Raw genomic sequence first — 24,109 nt, 5'->3', positions numbered from 1 at the left:
ACAGATACAGAAAATGCCAGGATCTTTCAGACTGCATTAAGTATTAGGATACAGAGTCCAATCAGGGTCTGCATATTGAGAAAGGTTTGGATCAAGTTCATGAAAAAAGCAGGGTATTAGCAGGTTTATTTTAGTTGATTTTAGCCTAAATTCACATTATATACCAATAAAAAAGTAATATACTTTTATCATATTTGAGCATATTGAAATAACTTTTCATCTCCCTTTTAAAGCTATTTTTGTATGTAGATGCATATTTTAATATAAATCATTTAATATGTGAGTATAATATATATATGTTGATATATATATACACTACACTACTATTTGTGTATGTGTGCATGTGTGTATATGTATGTGTGTGTGTATGTCCCATAGTGACCATGGACTAGCATAATACTGGACACCAGTAAAAGCTTTGTAACTATCCCTGGGAAAAGTAATTTAGATTTACACCGAGTCATTTTTTCCCCTTCCATATTCTCTATTGATCATTTTGTTACTGGCAATTTTAAATCCTAAGCATTTAATCTGATTTTTTATGTGTACAACAACCATTTAAACTAAGTGGCACGAGAATTCTTTTGTAATTTTATTAAAACTGACTTGTGTAAAGATACCAGTGACTGAAGATGATTTGCACATGATAATAGATTATATGCTATAACAAAATGTTTCTGTATATTACTGTTCCAGCAGCTGCAGTTTCAAGTATAGTTATTACTAGCAGCAATATCACCCAGTTTTTTTTTAAAGTTATCAAAAGAAGTTCATGCTATTGACTCATTTACTCCCATATTTATTATTCTTATTGAAAATCACTAGACCTAATTCTATTGGTTTCCTTCCTGATTGAAAACATCTGAACCTAGAAAGCACAGAATTTCTTAAGACATTTGTAACTATTCATCATGGATATTAAAATTACAATCATGCTGCATTGTGTAAGCAATGATTAAAAAAAAAAATCTTTACACATGTGGTGAGCGGGTGACCAAAGCTATCCAGGTTTGGAGATGCTGAATGTTCTTATAACTGGTATTTGAAATTTTGATGTGTATTGCATTTGTTACTGAATATCAAGAATACATTTTTTTGCTCATATAGAGTAAATTTAAAATGGGATCTTTTGTAGCAGCACCCATCCTGTTTAGAATGATATAACAGATGCTGAATGTTCACCTATCAAACAAAATGCCAGCTTTTTGTAGAAAAGAGGTGTCAAAAAGTTTCTTTGTACCTTTAACGCATGTGATTATGTAGTACAAAATGCAGAGTTTGTAAAATTTCTTGAATATACAGGCAAAAAAATGAATAATTCAAAACAACTCATAAGTTCTACATTCTATTGTCCTTTTATAACGCAGGCGGAAGATAGCAGTGTGCTCCCAATAGAGCTGAATTTGCACAAGTTACACCTCTGAAAATGCCAGATGGTCTATGGTCTACTTTTGAGAGCTGTCACATATGTAAAGATTTGAAAAAAGAAAGACAGCTGAATGAGAGCAGTGGATCATTAAAGGGAAAGTGAGAGTCCCTAGGCATCACTTGTGTTTTAAGAAGCATTGTGTCGTTCCCATATTAGCGTGCCCCCCCTTTTTTTAAAGCCGCAGACAACTTTTACACAATAAGCAAAAGAATCTGTTTAAAGCCAAGTAGTCGTGGTTTAATCGGTCAGGCATTTTTGTTCCTTATTGGAAAATAAAATTATGTCTCCTACTTGGTTTTCATTGTAATTTTACCATAAGATTTAAGCCATATCCATAAAAAATTCTCAACAAAGTTAAATTTAATGTCTGTTTTGATAACTAATATATCTAGGGTCTATCCAGTTTTGATTTGAATTACTACATGTATCTGGCAAAATCATTCAAATAAGAAATTGTTTTAATGTTAAAAAACTGGAGTGAAGAGATAATACTTGCTTACCTGACCATAATACAAACTAAAGTAAAAATAATTAGGTGAGAGTGAAACAAAAATGATGTACTATCATTTATCTGCCAATAGAAATAGATATCATTTTGAAGAATGAATGTAGATAAATCATTAAGGATATGTTAGAATATCGCTCCAGCCATACCCAGTAATTTGCAGATAGTCATTTTTGATAGTAGAAAAAAGTCAAATCTATCAATTTAAAAATTTGATGGCAGTACACAGTTGTCTTTTACCCACCTGTATTTTTATTTATTGAGACTGTTTATCTATTACATACTAATTCTAAATTAATCTTGGGTTATGGAATATGACAGGACATTTTTGATTGATAAGGAGTCTCCCCAGCAGTGGTCAATGACATTTTGACTTCACCAAGCTTTTAGCTTACTTGAATTATTCTTTTCAGAGAAAAAGTGGCCCAAAATATTCCATTTATTTGGTGAGATTACTGGAAAGTGCTCTGAAAAGAAACCCAAATTAGGTTTAACTGTCTTCTTTGGCATCCTTTTAAATACATATGCATAACTAGCTTTATGTTCAATAGCAGTCATTAGAATGTCAGTCTAGTTGATACAGGAAGTTGCAGGAGCCGTAAATTAATCTCTAAGTCAAATGATTGCACACCCAGAAGAAACAGATCTTCTTTTATAGATGCTTTGATTGTAGATTTTAGTTATGAGAAGAGCATATACAGCTGCTAAACAGATACTTACTTTTTAGACAATTATTGCCTTTTATTTAGCACCAAATAACTGAAAAACTGTAAGAAAATGTTATAGTTTTATAAATCAGTTTTATAAATTTATAATTAATTTGTAAATTAATGTTAATAGACTTGGTATAAAAGCATACTTATGTTTATTAAGTAAAAAGTGAATCTGTCCTTTTTCTTGAAATATGTACATTCAGGAGAATATTTTGATATGTTAAGATTTTTTTTTTTCATGATACTTAAGATATGTGAACAAGAACTAAAGTAAGCAATGGTATGTTGAAGACTTACTCAGGTACAAACTCTCTTTTTTTGTCAAAAATATGACAAGTCTTAGCTATCCCCCAGACTACAGATAATCAGACCCTTATAGACATTTTTCAACCCCACGTATAACTGTTATACAGCTTTGCGTGCAATACTTTTTCTAAGTTTAGAGTCATATTTAATTTATATTTCATTATTGTTCATAATCATAAACAGAAAAGATGACTAATTAAAACAATAGTTTTAGATTTTGAAATTCCAGGAAAGTATACAATAGTAAAATTTTCACAGTGAATGTTTCTGGTATTTTCGTTAAAAAGGTATGAATTATAGCTTTGCTTAAGATTTACACAAACAAGGTAAATGTTGATTTTAATAATAGCCTCATTACTTAAGCAATGTAAACAGATACCTTTTTGCGGGGATCAGGGCTTTTAGCTGTAAAAACCAGAATCCATCTTGGCTGATTTAAACAGAAAATAAATTTACTAGCTGCACATAGACTCTCCCATATCTACATAGCCAAGGAACATGTTCATCCATTCAGTAGGGCCTCTCTGATAAAAACTCCACTGTTACACCACTGGACTGCTGTACTGCCAGGAAGTGGACACCAGAAGCTGCACTCCACTGCCGAGACCAACAAACACCTTTATGCCATCTGTACTGAGCAGTTCCACCTCCCTGATGTGGCTGACACCTGGTATTGGGCACTTCAGAATGCAAGCCTTACTTCTGCTTGGCAGAACTTAGGTCACATTCCTGTTCACTAGCTGCCAAGGAGTCAAGGGATGGAATAGGGGAATTTACCAAAATCTGTTTGTTTAGAAATGTTGGGCAACACAGATGATTAATTTTCACCCTGCTTGTTATATGATTCATTTTCTAAAGGATCTAATTTGTTTGTGCTTTCTTAGTATCATGCTATTAAAATAGTCTTTTATATTTTTACTTTAAAAAGTTTTGTTTTCATATGTAGGCATTTAATAGATCTGGAATTTTTTTTTATGCATATACATGTGCACACCTGAACATATTTGGGACTCTACTGTTCCATTGGCTTATATGTCTACACCTGGTCCAACACCATACTGTTTTAGTTACTATAATTTTATAATATGATTTCATATCTAGTAAGTCAAGTTGCACAACCCTCTTTTTCTTTCTTAAAATGTCCTTGATGGCTCTTGATTACGCTTCCTTATAAATTTTTGGATCAACTTGTGAAGTTCCATTAACAATCTTGTTGGGAATGTTATGGAAATTACCTTAACTAAGTAAATTGGGGAGAATGAACATGTTAACGTATTTCTCTCCATTTATTTGGGTTTCTTTTATGCCCTTCAGTAATGTTTTGTAATTTTCCCCACACAATATCTGTCCATTTTTTCTTAATTAATTCCTAGATGCCTATAGGGGTTTTTTTGTTTGTTGGTTGGTTGGTTTGTTTTGCTTGTTTTTTGCTATTGCAAAGAGTTAATTTTTTCTTGTATATTTGTTTATTGATTATGGTTGGCATATAGGAACATTGTTGATTTTTATATGGTTGATATAAATCTTCCTGATTTCTTAGTTTTTCTAGTCTCTTAGATTAACCCAGAACATTCAAATCTATGCACATCTCAAAACTTTTGTTTCTTCCTTTCCAGAATTCAAACCTAGAGTATTTCTTTTTCTTGTTTATTGCTTTCCTCAAGACCTCCAGTTTAATGTTGCATAAAAGAGGTGAAGGTGGACATTCTTTGCTTGGTCCTGACCCAAATGAGAGTACTTCTAAAGTGCTGATGTCTAATTTTGGTAGACATGTTTTATCACATTAAGAAAGTGCTCTTGTATTCCTAACTTTTCATAAGTGGTTTATTTAAAAATCAAATTAAAGGGGCTGAGCCTGTGGCACACTCGGGAGAGTGCGGCGCTGGGAGCGCGGCGACACTCCCGCCGCGGATTCGGATCCTATATAGGAATGGCCGGTGCACTCACTGGCTGAGTACCGGTCACGAAAAAGACAAAAAAAAAAAAAAAAAAAAAAATCAAATTAAGAAATGAATGTAGAAAAGATTTTCTTCTCCAGGATTCAAAATGGAATTTAAAAAAGAAAAACTATTGCCCTCTGTATTGATATTGTCCAGCTTTGGATATCTGAATTCATTGTTACTTTCCATTTATTTCAAAAGATGATTGAGTAGTTTATCATTACTAGGGGTATTGAGATAATCCTGTTGTGTCTGTCGTACTCAAAAGAGGTTCCAGCACATAGAAAACAATCAACATTTGCTGAATAAATTTTGAATTACTTTTTCAGATTTGTTACTTAACTTTGAAAATATCCAAAACTGTATTTCTCTGCTCTGTTTTTTATATCATCGTATAAAGTCACTTTTGATGACCTTGCTTCCATTTTCCCTTTTCATAATTATGCTTTCTCTGAGTCCATGTTTGTTAGTATTTTCATTTTTTTTTTTCTTCTTTGCTTCTTCGGTTTTAATATCATGGGTAAAACCCCAAATCTCTGTTCCTGAATGCATTTTCATTATTTAAAAATAGTCATTTTTGTTTCTTAACTGGATACATTTTTCCTGTTTTTTAAATTTAGCCCAACCTCAGCGCTTGCCTCAGCTTCAGACTTCAGTGCAGGAGCCGAGTGAGGAGGAAATCGGCAAGATAAAGAACGGCCACACAAGTCTGAGCAACGGCAGTGGAATTCACCACGGGACCAAGCATGTATCTGCAGACAATCACAAACTTTCGGCACCTGTTTCTCAAAAAATGCATAGAAAAATTCAGTCCAGCTTGTCTGTAAACAGCGATATCAGTAAGAAGAATAAAGTAAATGCTGTCTTTTCCCAAAAGACAGGCTCTTCACCTGAAGGTAAGTTTGAGATACATGCATAATTCATTTGACCAGATATAAAATCATATTCACTATTAGGTATGTTTTTGTTTATTTGATCAAGCATACATAACTGAAGAATCTTGCTTATCCTTCAGACAAACAGAAATTTTGGTCAAATGCAGTTTAACTTCTCCAAAGGAAAGCACAGGACAGAAAAAGAAGCATTGGCAGCTGACACCCTGCTTTTCGATTAGCGTCTTCTAGAGTCAATACTTTAAAGATAGCTGCTATACTTTTTTTGAACACAACATTTTGGTGGCATATATAAGTGTGCGTGTGACTGTTTTATCCCTCTCTGATGCAATATGTTATCCTATATAGTTCCAAGATAAAATTACCTGCTTGTATTTTTGTCTTGCAAATCAGTTCTTAAATATGCAAAGCTAAAATGAGAAAAAGGTGTGATAATTTTTATGCTCTTGCCAGGGAATGTGATGGGTGATCTCTGTTGCTTGACTGGCCAGCATCTTCCGGCCACCATGCTGCCACCACCCCACCCACTCCCACTCCCCTCTGCCTGCCCTTTTCCAACCTCACTGTGGTCCGGTCTTAGCTCCTCCTGCAGAGGCATTTGGCTGTGTCCTCTGACCTCTGGGCAACTATTACCCAGAGGTAATACCTCTTCAGTTCTACCTCATCCTGCTCTTGGCCAGGGTAAAGTTGGGTTAAATATTAAGAACCTGAGAAAGTTTTTCTTTATTATGAAATAAACCCATGTGATAACAAAGAAAAATCTACCCCCATATTTACATTTCCAGAATATCCCTGGTCCTTTGCTGTTCCTCCTTTGCCCCTTTAGCAGTTCTTGGTCATCCAAACCCTCAAATCTGTTCTATAAATATGATACACACACACACACACACACACACACACACACACACACACACACACACACACACACACACACACACACACACACACACACACACACACACACACACACACACACACACACACACACACACACACACACACACACACACACACACACACACACACACACACACACACACACACACACACACACACACATTTTCTTATTCCCTTTGCCTTTCTATTTGACCATAAAATTTTAAGTAAGGGAAATTCAATGAAATGCCTCTGTGATGTTGGCCATGCTTTTTCATAGAGATAAATTGAGTTGTAAATAGGAAATTATATTGAGAGTTACCAGTAATGAGTGGGAAAGAGGATATTACATTTTGGCTACAGGTGTCTCAAACTCAACTGAGGTAAAGTGTTAGGTTGATCAAATGATATGATAATAAGTGGTCTGCATAGTTCCAGGTCAGTGACACTACTTTCCAAACTAATTAGATTGAAAGGGACATGATTGACACTTTAAAATGAGTTTGACACATAAGCTGCATGGTCATCTCGGAAGCATAGGTAGGCTGTTAACTAAACTGGCTCTCCAAGGAGTTGGGAAGGCAATGTAATTTTCTTTAGAAGATCTTCGCTTCTAGGTGATTGAGTGAAATAATTGAATGAGATTGAAATCTCCTTGTTTTATATATTTGAATGTACTTATTATTACATCCCTAACCTCTTATTTTCCATTTGATATTTACTTATTTAGTATTAAAGAATGGGAACATTTGCATATCAATCCAATTTAAAATAGCTTATGGAATTTTTATAAAACTTTTCATTATTGCTTGCTTTTAATACCATGTCTGAATTTATTTCTAATGTAAGAATGAAGCTTCATCAGTAACATGTGAAGGAGGAGGAAAGTCAGCAGCCTATGAATGAAACAAGGTTCTACTCTTCCTCTTCCTCGCCCTCTCCACCTCCTGCTCCTCCTCTCCTTTCCCCCTGTTCCCCTCCCCCTCTGATGCATACTCACACTTAGAACTAGCCACAAAGATCTGGATAAAGGAAGTCCTTTGTAGTCAACTGTTATGACAACAGATGCTCCAGATTGGGTTAGGGACATGAAAATTATGAAGTACTAATGAAAATGTCTAAATATATGTACAGAGTTCTATCTATATCTTCACTGTTAGGTGAGAGAATTTAGCTAATTGTAGGTCCCTTTTATTGTTATTGCTTGAATTTAGATTAAAATTTTATTTTCTGATTTGTTGGTAATTTTGGTATCTTCATGATTTTTGCCACTATTTAAGACTATGCCCCCAAATTTTTCTGTTTCTTCTGACTTTTAATTTTGAAGGCTTATTCCCTGGCAGTGTGCTGAAATAATAATTTTAAAAAGCCAATACTGAACTGGTAGATGGCAAATTAAAAGGAAAAATACTCTCAACTCACCACCAGCTAGCTGGGGGACTTGAGTTTCTGTGGGCCTGCTTTTTTTCTAAAATGAATCATTTGGATTAGGTAATTTTTAAAATTAAATTAGTGTCAAGATTCTGTGATCCCCTTTTTACAGCAAAGCAGCTTCATTCTCAGGACAGGTCTCTTGCTCTGCAGAGTATGTTGAGAAGTGAGATCTCAAACCTACTGCTCTGAGCAGAACAGGGCAATGGCAGAAAGAGTATTGGTGAATAGCAGTAGTACCCAGGTTTCAAGAGGCCTATATGTCAGAACAGGAGGCCTTGATCAGGATTGATTTGTTGTACAAATAAAAATGGGTAGAAATTATTTTTTAAAACAGCAATAACAATGGGAGGATTTAATGGGTAGGTGTCTTAGTCCATTAGTGCTGCCATAACAAAACACCTGAGTCTGGGGAACTGATAAAGAAGAGAAATTTATTTTCTCACAGTTCTGGTGTCTGGGAAACCCAAGATCAAGGTGCTGGCAGGTTTGGTTGTCTTCTCTCTGCTTTTAAGATGTTGCCTTAGTTGCTGCATCTCCTGCAGGGGAGGAAGGCTGTGTCCTCACATGGCAGGAGGCATAAGGGCAAGAGACTTAGAGGTGGGTGAAGCTCTCTTATAAGGGCCTTAATCCCACTGACCAGGGAGGAGCCCTCATGGCCACATCACCTCTTAAAGGTCCCACCTCTTAATAGCATCATATTGCCCACTAAGTTTCAACACCTGAGTTTTGGAAGGGATGCATTCAAATCACAGCACTAGGCTTTTCTCAGTTTTATGTTTTTCTGTCTCACATATTTCTTAAGACTTCATCATCTACACCTACTCTTCGATAGCAACTGAGAAAGTAGCAAAATATTATTAACTGAAAACCTCGAAAGCAGCTGATCACATCCACTTTGACAATGTGTATTATTTCTGGGTACATGGTGCTTGTGGTTGTGATTTTCATATTGCATGTAAATGTTGACATTTTTCTGGTTCAGATGACGGAATTAAACATTTAACTATTTCATAGTATTTCATTAAGAGCACTAAGGACCTCTTTGCCGACCAAGTTTGAAAAACGTTGCTAAGTTGTGGGCCCAATGCTTATACAGAGATGAAGACTGAACCAGCCATGTAATTGAGAGTGTGGGTTGGCAAGATGTTTTAATATGCCTTTAACTGTGGGTTACCTGAGACCTGAGAGTATATAGGTGTGAACTTCATCAGACTCGTTTTAAGCTCTGTTGATTCATGCAGTTACAGAGTACTTTCATGGGAATTTATTTAATCCTCACAACAACATTGCAATTCTATGAATATGCAATTATCTAATTATAAATGAAGAAACTGAGGCACAGAGAAGTTAAATGAAGCTGCCGCAGTCAACTGGTATATGGTAAAACTGAGATTCAAAACCAGACATTCCGATTCCACAGTCCATGGTGCAAACCACTATGCTATTTGACCTCAGTAAAGTTTTCTGAGAAAAAGATAATATACTGGCCATTCTAACATCACATGAGATGTCGATGGTGTTGCAGCTATCAATCAGGCAGGGATCTTCTTCTGAGTTTACATTTGCCTTCTTGAAGCCCTTCACACAACAATTTTAAAAAGAACTCTCACAACTGTGCTCTCTGTTCATTTTTCTTCCCTTCTAGACTGTAAATTTTTGAAAAGGCTGGAATGAGTATGAGTTAATTTTTTTTTTTTTTAATTTACGGTGGTGCCCAGCATAACAGCTTCACAGTTTTCCATGAGCTAATAAGTGATACAATGCTTTATTCCAAACCACTTTATCCTACTCTTCCTTGAAACTAGCACTAAAAAATAAAATGCATGCTTATATTCACTAAAAAATGTTCTTTTAAGAACATTTTTGCAATAGAGGAAAAAAACACCCGTGTGGGAAAATATTGTACATTTTATTAAAAGGTTATTAAATTAGAAGATTTCTACTTATTTTTGTATAATTAAATATTTTCATACATACTTTAATTTTCTGATTGTATCACCCAGGTGGAGAGTTTTAAGACTAAATGTTTAAGATTCTTGACCTTTGAGATAATTATAGTATAATTTAGTATCATATAGTATTCAGATTGCCAAAGGTTTTCATTAGACTCTAAGACACTTTTCTTATCATAGGAATGATAAATCCTAATGTGTTGTAGGTGTGTCTGTTAAAGCTATATATTTTTGCAAAAATTAAGTTTCAACAAAAATACTTTTAAAGAAATTTCATATTTTCAGGAATATTTGATAGTTAATTTATACTCAATACTTGATAGTTTAGATTTAGTACTTATAGACAGAAATATCTCCAATCCTAGCATATCATTGAACATAAACGCTGAACAAGGCAGGAAGAGCGTTGTGTACACTGCAGTAGCCAGGATTGTTTCATTTTTAATCACATAGAGAAGGCAGTATGGTTTAGTGATTAGAACACAGACTCTGGAACTAGTCTGCTTGGATTCAAATATTGGCTTTACCACTGACCAATGATGTGTCCTTGGGCAGGTTACTTAACCTCTTTATGCATCAGTGTCTTATCTGTAAAATGGGAATATTACGAGTACCTAATAATATTATCAGTACCTACTTAAGATTTTTATGGAGAAGAGATGTGTTGATACTGCTTAGTGCTTAGAACACAGCATGGCCTAAATGAAATATTTGATAGGTGTTAGCTGCTGTTATGGTCATCATTATTAAGGAGCACAGAGGGTAAGGAATATTAGCTTCCTGGAAAAGGCAGTGCTTGGATGGAGACCTGGAGTCAGGTAGAGTTAGGCTAGGGAGTTGAGGACAGAAGCAGGTGTTGAAGTCTGGATGAGCTTTATGAATTAATGTGTTTTGTTCAGAGAATCATAAACAGTTTGTTGTTGCTGAGAAGCTGAATTAGGAGAGATGAGACTGGAAGGACAGGAAGGGATGAGTCCATAGGCAGCCTGGGAAGCCCTGTTCTTCTAAAGCTATAGCTCAGACCTATGTGACTTCTCTGAAGGACATCATTTTATATCCCGTATATACTGCTTTGAAAAATCATGTTTTCTTTTCTCTCCATAATACAAAAATTCTATGGTTGCAATTATGTAGAACCAAGGTGCCTTCTTACTTGTAGCAAATACTGCCATACGTTAAGCACCTACACTCTGATTGCCTTTACAATCTTTCTGTGCTTTAATAATGAACCATTACTATAAGCAAAATAATGAGTTGGTTTTAGATTGTTTGAGCTTGGGATGCTTAACAATCTCTCCAGGAGGCATTTGTGCCTGTGGATGGACTGAAGCCCCGGTCCTTATTCTACTGGTTCCTTCTGCTTCCTTTTCGGTAAACTATTCTATTAGCTTCTGATCTTTATGACCTTTTTGTGTCTCCTCTCTCTCCCTCTTTCAGTGCATTTTCCCTTGTATTTGTGGTGTAGTAGGTTTTCACAATATGTCAGAGGGATAGAGCATACTTCCATCAGTAGGAGAAGTACCACCAGGATTCTCTGGAGATAGTCTGAGTGGGGCACACAGCTTTCGAAAGGGATGCAGCAAAATTGAGGAGGACAGTTTGAAAAGCCCACTAGGTGACTCAGAGTTGGCTTGCCTCCTTCTTCCTTGAGAATCACTGGTAAAATGGTAAAAATATCTTCTTTGACCTTGCTACTTCCGCCTCCCTCACCATCATCTTCAAACGCCCATCCAACTCATTGCACTTGGGATTGTGCCTTCATGACAATGCTTAAAAGTCTCTGTACACATGGTTAGGTGGCACTGCTGATGCCTTTGCTTCTTCTCTCCCCTCAGCCTGGAATGTTCTCATGCTGTTCTTTGCCTTCTTAATCTCTCCACATTTTTTTTTTTTTTTCAGAACTTACCTCAGGCATCATCTTCTGATGTTCCATCTTGGGCTAATTGCCTCTTCTTTGGGTCTCTGCAGCACCCTGGTTGTACAAAATTATACTGAAGTTTCTCTGTTTTCCCACTTGTCTTCCTGTGCTAGAATGTAATCTCATGGAAGGCAAAGACTCTGTCCTATGCATCTTTTAATTTCCAGCACAAAGCCTAGTGGTTGGCTTTTTAGTGATTGATAATAGTTGAATCGGGTGAGGAGTATAAACTGGAGGACACAGGTTCTTATTCTTTAACGTTCTGTAGATATTGTTGTTGGAACCACAGGAATAGCTGAAATCCTCAAGGGGAAAGAATGTGAAGATAAAAAAGGAGTGCAAATATTTGAACTAAAAGAAATGCAGAAAGGGATCCAGCAGAGGTAGGATTGGAACTCAGAACTCCTGCCTCCTGACTCCATGAAGTTTTCTCATTATTCCATATGGTATTCAGACAGTTACACATTCCCAAATCCAAAAACTTGAAAAAAATATTAGAAAGTTAAAATTGAAATTGAGTCGTTTGTACTTAGCTTGAGCAGTATTTTTAAATCGTTTTCTTTCTTTCTTTTTTTTTTTTTTTCCTGTGGGTGGCCAGTACGTGGGTCCATTAAAATCTTATATTCATTTTTTTCCCATAATAAAATTCTCAGTTTTGCCTATAATTGTAGAAGTACTAGTATTTTAGTAGAAGGATAATAATGGGACTTCATGATATGACCATAATGTTAAAACCAGAGCTTCCAGAAACACATTTTCTGTGACTTTGGCAAGTATGTCACTGCATTCCTCAAAATACTTAATTTGCTTGGATGGTATTTTGTTTTGTTTTGCTGTGTTTTCTTAGGCACAGTGCCTTCCATTTTATGTCAGAATAACAGTGTGGGAGAAAGGTTTAGAATTCTGCTTTCCAATGCAATATTTGCCAGTCCTTTGGAAAATAGGATTTAGCAAATTTCGCTGCTCAGCCAACACACTAAATGGAACAACAGTAATAACAGAGGTAGGTGTGTGTGTGTGTGTGTGTGTGTGTGTGTGTGTGTGTGTGTGTGTGTGTGTGTGTGTGTGTGTGACATTGAAACAGAGAAAGAACTTAAAATATGCCTCATATCTTATGGCTCTTCTTTATGATAACCAACAGTTTTGTAGGCCACTTTAAAAAAAAGGTTTTTTTTAATTTTTTTAATTTTTTTTTTATTTTTTAGACAAGCTATCTTAGGCCACTGCTCTAGCAATTTAAATTAGCTTAACATTCACTAGGGAGATGGGTGGGGAGGAAATAAAACAATGGAGATATGGATAGATCGGCCAGGAAGCTTTGGGGTGTGGGTGGTTGGGTGAAGAGACTGTTTAGAAACCGGACTTCAGAATAATAAGCGAAATGGAAAAAACTGAATAAATGTTATAACGTGCCAAGGTTTTAATTTATTTATTTATTTTTAATACTGTGATGAAAAATTTAGATGATTTTTTTTTAGGTCAAACAACAATATGTAGGCACAACACCCAGGCTGTAGATGAAAGTTTGTTTTCAACCCCAAGAGTGGTGCCAAAAGTGGACAGTGGAGAACCTGAAGGTTTCCTTTAGGGCTTTTTCTTTAGGGCTAAATCGGTGGTAGAATTGGAGCAACAAACAGTCAGACATACATTCTGAGCAGTATTATCATTAATTTTTTACTTCAATTAGTTGTGAAAATGAATAGAAGTTAGGAAATCAGGAGCAATAGCTGACTGTAGTTTGGGGATGATCATGAATTGAGTTTTAGGCCTGCTTAATTTCAAATGATGATGCACAATCCAACAGGGGAATTCCAAGATGCACTTGGAAATATACAACTGGTGCTTGAGAGAAGGAGTTAGAACCAAGTGTCCTTATTTATATTTGTTCTCTTAGAGGAGATATTTGAAACCCTGAATCTGGACGAATTATTATTTTTTTTTAAGTTGAGACCTAAGAGAAAAGGTCACATTGCTGAGAACTGAGTGACTCAGGGATCACTGGAGTCTGGCCAGTTTGGTAGGATGGGAGTGTATGTTCATCTTGAGTGCTTGGGAGACAGCCCCATGGAGCATTCAGATTTTTCTCCAGAGGTGATGTCGGTTAGACAGACAGTAAGTCAGAGTAAGGCACATTGATAAGAAAGCCTAGGAAAGAGGTCACAGGGCAAAGAGAAGATGGAGGTTATCTGGCTGACAGGAAACAATAAGAAAGATGTGAGGAGACACAAACTGGAGAGGGGGGTGTCACAGAGGCCAGGGAGAGAATGTTGTAAGAAGAAGAGGATGGTACCAAATTGCACCAGATATTGTTGATGGGTTCAGTTAGACGAGTACTGAAATAATTCTGTAGGATTGAACAACGTGGATGTCATTTGGTGACCTTATTAAGGGCCATTTTCATGGAGAAGCAAGAATGACCTGTGTTGTGGAGTGTGAGGGAACACACTGATGACAGAAGTTCCAGAAAGGGCAAAGCCCTAGGCAGAAGTGTAGGCTCAGGGAGGTTGTTTTGTTTGGTTTGTTATATTTTAAGATGGGAAATATTCGAGTATGCTTACATTTGGATGGGAAGGATCCAGGAGAGAGGGAAAGTTTAAGGACATAAGAAGGTAATAATGGTTCCTTCTTGAACAGCCTATAGTTTCTTTAGAATTTAAATCTAGAGTTCAATACACTGAACTAAGTGAATACACATACATTATCAAAGCAAGAGAATTGAGTAATGGGAAAGTATTTACTGAATTGTTAACTTCCATGGGCCTGCTCCTCATGGGTTGTGTGGTTGATTGATCTTAGAAGACTTCTGAGTATCTCCTATGGAATGACTTGGTGTGAGCAAATGAGCAACTAAAACCTTTGGTGATTAAAAAGCTTATCTCAAGTCCCAATCCTATCTCTTTTCCATGAGAATTAATTGCATTTGAATGGAAGGAACTGAAAGGACCTTATGGTTCTGACTTATAAATTTCTGACTTGTGTTTTGGACCACAAATTGATAGAAGTTGATAGCTTCTTATACTTTAGATTGATAAGGCCCTTGATTGAATTTAATCATAGCTTTTATACATAATGTAGTATAAGAAATAAAACAAAACATAAATAGATAAACAAACAGTTAAAGAGTTAGAAAAAAAGTGTAAGAAAGATGAGTAAGGAAACCACTGCATAATCCAGACAAATGGGAGATATTAGGTCAATTTTAAAATATATTTAAGTAAATTTATGTTTTAGCGTGGCCTACTCTTCACTGAATTACTATCACAAACAAAAACTTGAAAGGTTAAAACTTAACCTGTAATAAATTGGAGTTTTGATTAATTGTGATAGTCACTTATAAAGTGATTCTGATCATTTTTGGATTCGTGGCTTTCTTTGAGAATCTGACAAAAGTTACGATTTCTCCCGCAGGTTTTTAAGAAAGATAACAAAATCCTGTTAGCACTTACGTTATTCTTAGAGGTAACCAAAGAGATTGGATACTTTCAGATATTGAATATTGAAATCAAATGTCTCTAAGAACTGGACAGATAGTGGGACCCTAATGAGCCGTGGTAAAGTTTTTGATTTTGAGGTAAGAAGCCTGTGGCAGGTTTTGAGCAGGATCCAACTTGCCATTTTTATTTTGTGCTGAGAGTAGACTACAGTGCACAAGTGCCAAAGAAGGGAGACGTGCTGTGAGACTATTGCAGTGATTCAGATGGGAGATGATGGGGTTGGATCAGGATGGCAGAGGTGAAGGTGGTGAGATGTTGCATATGGATGTATTTTGAAGGTGGAACAAAATTTGCTGAAGAATGGGGTTTCAGTGTGAGACAACAATAGGGATTAAGGATGACTCCAAGTTTTTTGTTCTGAGCAGTTTAAAGTATGGAGTTGCTATTAACTGAGATAAGAAGACTATGGGAAGAATAAAGTTTGGTTCTTGGAAGATCAGGTTTGGTTTTGAACATGCTGGATTTGAGATGCCCATTATCTGTTTAAGTGGTGATGTGGAACAGGTGGTTGGATAAGGGAGGTTGGAGTTCAGAGGAAAGGTCTGCAGCCTGGGATATGTTTTGTGAGTCATCAGGGTACAGAATGTATGGTGGATGCGATCACCTAGGGCTAGTCTTCTCAGCCCTGGCGTCTGGGTATTTGGAGTAAGAGCTTCAGGGCAAAGGGAACAGGAAGTGAAATACAACTCTGGGCTTTTCCCTCAGAGATTATGATTCACTTGGAATGGAGTGAGTCCAAGACAAAAGCATCTTTTACAAGCCCCCAATGTACTTCTAATATGAATGCTAGGAGCTATTGCCTAGAAAGTAGATAAAGTGCAGAAGTATTCCAAACACTGAGCCCTGGGCCACTCCATTATGTAAAGGTCAGAAAATGAAGAGGAACCATGAGAAAAGTGAGGATGAGTAGCCAGTGATGGAGAATAAAATCAAATGAAGAAAGTGTTTTAAAGTGGAGGGAGTGAAAACAAAACAAAACAATAATAACAAGGTGAACCGTTGTAAGGAAAGAGAAGATCTGTGGTTACTAGAGACGGGAAGGGGAGGAGAGGTGGGGTTAGTGAGAAGCTGGTTAATGTACACAAAATGACAACTAGATAGGAAAAATAAGTCCTATTGCTACACAGTTGACCCAGGCATCCATAATTTACAATGATTTACTGCATGTGATCAAACAACTAGAGGAGAGGAGATCAAATGTTCACATCAGAAATAAATGAGTAAGTTTTCCAGTGATGATTATGCTAATTACTCTGATTAGATCATCACATATTGGATGCATGTATTAAAGTAGAACTTTGTACCCCATAAATATGTACAATCAATAAATTTCAATGAAAAAAAATTTTTTTTAAATGGAGAGAGTGACCATGTGTCAAAGCAACTGGGAAGTCCAATGAGATGAATTAAAAGTGACCACTGAAATTGTCATGTGAAGGCCATTGGTGAGCTTCATACTTTTGGTGTTGTGATGGGGACAGAGTCTGTTTGAAGTGGGCTCTAGAGAGAATGAGAAAAAGAAAAATTGAAGATTACAAGTCTAGGTTACTCTGTTCAAGGAGTTTTGCTAAAAGGGGAATAGGAAAAGGGCTGGGAGATAAAGAGAAATGTTTTTAGAAATGGGGTATATTGGTTGAGTGCTGTTGGTAATAAGCTGGTAGAGGGGAGACAGGTAGGAAAATGATGTCTTCAAGTAGGCAAGAGGGGAGGAGATCCATTACAAAATACCTTGTGTTTTGGTTGTGTGCATGTGTGTGTGTGTGCGTGTGCGTGTGTGTGTGTGTGTGTGCGCGTGTGCGTGTGCGTGTGCGTGTGCGTGTGTGTGTGTGTGTGTGTGTGTCTTATCCCTCATAGATTTTAGATCATCAGAAGAAAGGCGCCACTCTTTGAGAACATTATCTCTTACAGGGCCTTCTTTAGTACACTGCCTTCTACATATGAGGCATGTTCTACTTATTTAACTGGAGGTCTTTCAAATGACCTGTAGAATTTGGCATATTTACGGTTTTGGAGACCTTCCACCTAAGAAAATATTTTATCATTTGAATGATGTTAAATATGCTAAAAGTTTCCATCCATTTTAGAAGGATTTCAAAAATCCTTATTTCTTAGTTGCAGTAATAGCACTAGACACTGCATAATACAATTCAAAGGAGGAAGTCTTTGGAAAAGATACAGAATGTGCTGGATTTTCCGAATCTTTTGACAAAACCTGGCTGATGACTAATGAGTGTCTTGTAGTTCATAAAGAGTGTACATAGAGAAAGATGGTGTCACTATAATGTTCAATGAGTATAATTTTTGTCTTCTAATATTTGAGGTAACCACCTATTGTAAAACTTTATCTCAGATGCTGATGATAAATCAAAACATTTTCTTTATGTTTTGTGTTTCAGTGTAGCCTGAATTTTACCACTTTAGCTAAAGTATTTTACCTTTTAAAAAATGAGTTGCATTTTTGAGTGTAGAAGAGAAAATTATTTAAATCAGCTATTGAACTGAAAAAATATATTGATGTGTAATCCATGCCTTAAATCATGTCCATATCCCATGTAGTCTGCATATTGGAAATCTACAGGAAAAAGGATATTCTAAATCTTAAACCTAACTGGATTATATTCATGTTCCTTTGTCTTTAACTGTAACATTAATGATGTGGTATTTGTTATTGTTTATTATTGTCTCCAGTGTCTTCATAAGTTTCCTGTCCCCCCCCCCAGTGTTTAATTACTACATTCTTTCAATTCCTTTTTTAAATGTGTGCCACCATCTCTATCTTTATATGCACAAAAGATCAATTGTTTTCCTGGCTAAATAAACACTGATATGTTTAAGAACAGATAATTTTAATATTACAAAAAATTAACTTTGAACGTAGAGTTTTAAAAAAAGAAGAGAAGATTCTGAAGGAACGTGAACGAAAGGGCGCCATTCATGACAAGGAGTATGTCTGTTCTGTGCTCTAGTAAGAGAAGCTTCCATCTTTGAAGATCTGGCCTGCCAAGTCCAGAGTTTTGGTTGTCTGATTTAGGTTGTTACTCCAAAGTACACCTTCCGCATCTCTACTTCTGTCTCTCTTGTCTCTTCTTCCTCTTTCCCCTTATTTCCCTCTTTTTCTTACTTTCTCTCTCTCCCCTCTCATTACCTGTTTCAGTTGAAAATTTTGCATGATTTTATTTGATTATTTACTACAATTCATAGGAATCCGTATGGCAGTGATTCATGATGTTTTCAATAATAACATTTTAATACTTTTTTCAGATAGTTTTATTCTTAACTTGTATGTTTGTGAGTATGGATGCATAGCTTAAAAGAAATAGCTCCAAAAATATCTAAGATCCAAGACTTTTTCTTTTCTTTTCTTTTTTTTTTTTTTTTTTGTCTTTTTGTGACCGGCCGCACCACGCTCAGCCAGTGAGCGCACTGGCCATCCTTATATAGGATCCGAACCCGCGGCCGGAGCACTGCTGCGCTCCCAGCGCCGCACTCTCCCGAGTGCGCCAAGGGGTCAGCCCCAAGACTTTTTCAATAATGACTTTTTTTCTAGATTGAATTAGATTCTCATGGTATTTAAATTTATTTCTAGTCTTTCAGAATACATAGAGTTCTTTTTTAAAAAATTACATTCTTAAATGACCCTGCCTGAGTCCCAAAACTAATTGAAGTAACATAGAAATACTAGTTTCTCTTAGAAATGTTTTCTCTTTTAAAAATACTTACATGCACAGGCACTTCAAAAGTTAGTGGAAAAATAGAATTAAAAGATAATACAAATTCTCTCATGAACTTTTTGAAGACCTCTTTTATAGTGTTAAGCTATTACAGTTTTGAGAACCTTTTATAATTAATATGTATAATTCTCAACTAGTACAATGTGAAATAAGATAAAGGAGAGCTCATGGTATAAAATTGTCATTTTTTCTGAAAAACTCTTGCCAAGGTGAAATTTTTTAGATAGACGGTTTAATAAGTTGAATACACTAGGAAGCTATTTGAAAGATTCATTTATGACCCTTCAGCTCAGGGGTCCTTAGCTTTGGGGAGTCCATGCCTTGGATGAAGAAAAATAATCAACTTAATTTCACTAGCCTCTAAACTTTCAATGAAATTTAGTATTTCCCTCAATTGCAGTAGCGTCAATAGTACCTATGACTTTGTCCCTGATATTTTCATACCATATTACAGTTGTTGCAGAAGTTGTTTTTTATGCTAATCACTGTCTTAAAACTCTAGTAATCAGATTGCCACTAGATCTTGTTATTAATGTGTTTTTAAAAAGCACATATTTATTCTCAATTTATACCTCAAGTTTTAGTATTATAACTGTTTTGGCAATTGGTTTCGTTCAAAATCCTGTATATTTTATTTTACAGATTTAAAAATATTTTGTGCCCACGGTGCACCAAAAAATAAATAAATAAAAAATACCCGCTCTAGCCCTTTTGCATCCTAAGCATTGTTTGTAGTAAAAATAATTTCTTTTGTAACATTCTTGTTTTGTAAATTTTCATTTCTGTGTGCAGTTTTCACAATGCAGAGAACACAGATTGTTTTTATTTTTTATTTTTGAGTAGCTTTTTTTTTGCTCCCATTAAATGGAAATGATAATAAAAAACATATCCAGGTTTCCACCTTAAAAAATATGCTAATCGGTAAATTCCTAAATAACCGTTTTTATGTTTACATTTTAATACCATACTTTTACCAATGCATAGTCTGCAAAGCCAGGATACAGAACAGAGAAAATTAACTTCATGGTTATTGTATGCTACAGTTTGGGTAATCTTAATTTAACTCTCCATAAATAAGTACTGGAGAAAGAGGAAATTCTTTCGAAGTTAACAACCTGGTGACACATTTTTTTTTTAGGATTCTCAGGCAAATCTTCTGATGGGATTTGAATTGATGTGTAACCTAGTGTGGCCTCAGGCCCCCTTCCAAGCACAGGACGCTGGTAATTTGTACTGGCTTCCCTTCCTTTCCTACGCTTGACCAAAGGGAAGATTGAAGGTAGTAGGTAGGCATCCTCTCAAGTGGATGTAGGAGGCAATTAGAAGAATAAAATTGAATAATTATAAAACAGTTTGCTCAGGGAAATTAATCATACTGCATTTTGAAGGAGAAAAAATGTTCGTACAAATAAATTGTAGTTGTCTCTTAGAAGACTGAAAAATCCAGGAGTTTGGGGGAAATGTGAAGATAATTGAAAGAAAAGAGCAAAGTGGATTAATATACTAGTTTTCCAAAGACATATTAAACCTGCCTAAATTTCTACTCTGTCTTCTCTTGGGAAATCAAACTGGAGGAACTGGACCTCTTGGGGAATAATATCCCCATAACATAACATAATTTAAAGTTGACAGTAGAGGTTGAAGTTTATTTTTTTCCTAGTAATTATGCTCAGTGAGGGATGCAGAAATTGCATTTTGGAATGACAGAAGAGTAGTTATTTTAGAAAGAACACTTCAACATCTATGGTAGATATCTTTTAGAAAATGTGTTCTGTGGAGTGACAGGAGAAGTTACAGTAAAACTGAAAGTCATCTTTACCCGAGGCCATACAAATGAATCACATCAAGTCAACAGGTAATTATTAAGGGTCTGCCATATGCCCAGGCCTGTGTGCTAGAGTCTGTAGAAGATCGCATTTTTTTTTTCTGTTGCTTTAAAAAAATACGCTTATTTAGAAATACATATGAACCTACCAGCTCTTGAACACTAATTGATCATGAACAAATGTATGAATACGTATTTTAAACTGGCCTCCCTTACATTTTTTTTTTCCTAATCTAGATTTGAATCTCTTGGTGGAAGTCCTAACTTGCTTGTGACCCTGTCATTCTGGCATATCTGCCTTCCAGAACCCAAAATATAAATTGTCTGTCTTTTCAACTTCTGTCTATACCAAGGAGCTGAACACTACAGAGGAAACCTTGGCGACCATAAAAATCGCTATCACTACACACATGTGGTCTCATCTAGATTCTCAGAATCCCTCAGCAGATCTTCAGTATGTTCCAGATTCATTCAGCAGATCATCCCCGGCACTTGCTCTGTGGCAGGTGCTCTTCCACGTACTGGGATACTGCAGAGGACCACGGAGACACGCACCCCTGCCTTCTCCCTTTTTCCACAAGGGTTACCTCATTTTGTTGTTACTTTCTTTAAAGAAGCTCTCTGCAACTTTCTCTCACTCTCCAGGGGAAGAAGAGGCCATCCAGGCTTTCCTCGGGGTCTCCACTCTCAGCCCCCCACGTGAAGTTACCTAAACCTGTACCTGGTTTTCTCTCCCATTTCCAAGTAGGAGATGCCCCTCTCCCCGTCATATCTCTCATCCTGTGACTGCAGATCCTGCTGCAGACTCTCCATTGAGTAGGCCTTTCATACTCTCTTTGAACCACTTCCAGAGAACGGTAAACATATGCAAGTCTTTCCCATCCCAAAATGATGTGTCCTGAGTGTAAGCGTGTGTGTATCTCTTTCTGGATTGTGCATCCCTTGGTAGTTTTTCCTCACGTTTTTTCTTCCTCTTTCAGATAGATTTCATGAAAGGACATCTGCGTCGTGGTCTCTGTGTCCCCACTTGTCAATCACTCCTCACCTCTCTGTTATTCATTTCCATCCCTAACATATTGCCAGAATGTCCGAGGACAAACAGAATATCTGACACAACCTCCTTGAAGTACTTCTCTCCTCTGCTTCCCCGGCACCTCCCTTTCCCAGTTTCTGCTCCCTTGTTAACTCCTTAGTGTTCCCCCGCCTGCTCTTTTTCTTCATCTCTTTCCTTAAATGCTGTGTTTGCTTGCTTCTCTACTCTTTTCACTTAGTACATCCTCTCTGGGCAACTGAATGACTTTATTTCTCTTGAGAGTCTCAGCCACTCCAACTCTGTAGCCCAGATCTAACTACCCGTGTCTCCTGCTACCTCCTGAACGTTTCCATTAGAGTATCCTCATGCTTAACATGTCTCACAGTCAATATATTTTAACCCAAACTAATTTTTCTTTCTGGATGTCTTCCTTGGTTAATGGCTCCAGAAACTAGGGAGTCACACTTAACTCTTCCCTTCCCGTCAGTGCCTTGTCCAGAGTCTCATCAACTCATGCTAATCTTATTTCCTATAGATTTCTCAAAGTCACCCAGCCTGACCCCACTGACACTGCATTATCACTCTATGCTGTCCTTGTTTTTCTCATTTCTCACATGGAAAATTGAAGGTGTTGTACCTGGTTTCTCCAGCTCCAACAACATGGAGCCACGTACATCTCTAAAACTATCATATTCTTGCCTCCATGCCTTTGCATAACTTTTCCACTGGCTGGAACAACCTTCACTTTTTTTTCAGCTAAGGTAAGCTTCTGCTTCAAGACATAGCTCAGGAATCACCCTGACTTCCTCCCTTCACCCTGTGCTCACTCCTCCCACCCTTCAGAGCTCCATCTCACAAGTCTGAATTGGGTATTGAGTATCCCATCCATTGTGCTTCCATCTCCTCATCTGTAAAATGGGGCTAATAACAGCATCTACCTTATAAAATTGTTTAAAATGAATAAATATTTGTAAATTGCTTACTGCAGTGCCTGGAACATAGTAACCATTATATAAAAGGTTGCTAAATGAAAATAAAAATTAATAAAATAAAACATGAAGACAATATACTTGGTGATGAGAATAGCCTTTGGAATCACATAGACCTACATTTGAATCCTGGACCTTCCCCTTAGTATTCTTGCACCTCAGGACAGTTACATAAACTTTTTTAGCCTCAGTTTCGTCATCTGTTAAGTGAGCACAATGCCCACCTCATGAGAGTCTCTGATGAAGAGTTAGTACCTATGAGGTGCTCACCGTGTTAGCTCTCCTGCTATCACTTGCTCCCCTAGCCCTGTGGGTTTATCTGAATCACAACAGTTACCACACTGCATTGTACCTTTTTTAAAAAAAAATTTAACTACACATTGGATTCTTTGAGATTTGCCTCTGTGCAGTTAGGGCAGCATCTGGCATGTAGCCAAATGCTCAATGAAGTTTTGTTGAATGAACATTTAACCACCAAGACATTGTCTCCGAGTTTCTGTGCTGGTCAGGAATGAAGACTTTATTTATCCCTTTCATTTTTTTTACACTTCCTCTAAACTCACCACTTTCAGCAAGTCTTCTGTGGCTAACACCATGTGACTCTTAACGTCTTCTAGGACCACTGTACATAGTTTATGCTTTGACCTTTGGCCTTTATTTATTTGAGTCCCACTTTCTGGGCCTACATTCAGTCTCTGCACCGGGGCCATCTGCCCCTGCCTTCATGGTTCCTGCACAGTACGGTCAGGTGCTCCTGGGGCTTGGCCAACTTACAGTCAGCTTGTATTCAGCATTAATTAACTTTCCATTGTGCTTTGAATATTGCATTAAGCCCAGTAATGACCTTGTTCAAGGTCAAGAAAAGACCCTCGGGTAGATTTAAAAATCTACTGGTTATAGATAATGGTAGGTTATATCATCCTAGACTCTTAGTGCTTGAAAAGAACTTAGAGATCATTTTCTCATTCCTAGGATGCATATTGACACCAAGTGAAATAACTCCTTCAAGATTACTCAGCCAATAGGTGACAGAGCCAAGACTAGAAAGCTGGGTTTAATTTTCCATTATCA

General features: G+C 36.7%; 1 protein-coding gene across 1 annotated transcript in view; it reads left to right on the top strand.

Annotated features, from left to right (window-relative positions):
* MDFIC (MyoD family inhibitor domain containing) overlaps window positions 1-24,109 on the top strand; it is a 91,784-nt gene that overhangs the window by 56,113 nt on the left and 11,562 nt on the right. The window contains 1 exon segment of the mRNA XM_063101037.1: window positions 5,514-5,789. Coding sequence (XP_062957107.1) covers window positions 5,514-5,789 — 276 coding nt within the window.

This window comes from Cynocephalus volans, chromosome 6 (assembly GCF_027409185.1).
Source record: "Cynocephalus volans isolate mCynVol1 chromosome 6, mCynVol1.pri, whole genome shotgun sequence".
NCBI lineage: Eukaryota > Metazoa > Chordata > Mammalia > Dermoptera > Cynocephalidae > Cynocephalus > Cynocephalus volans.
The sequence above is the reverse complement of the archived record's forward strand: the minus strand, read 5'-3'. Positions and strand labels throughout refer to the sequence as shown.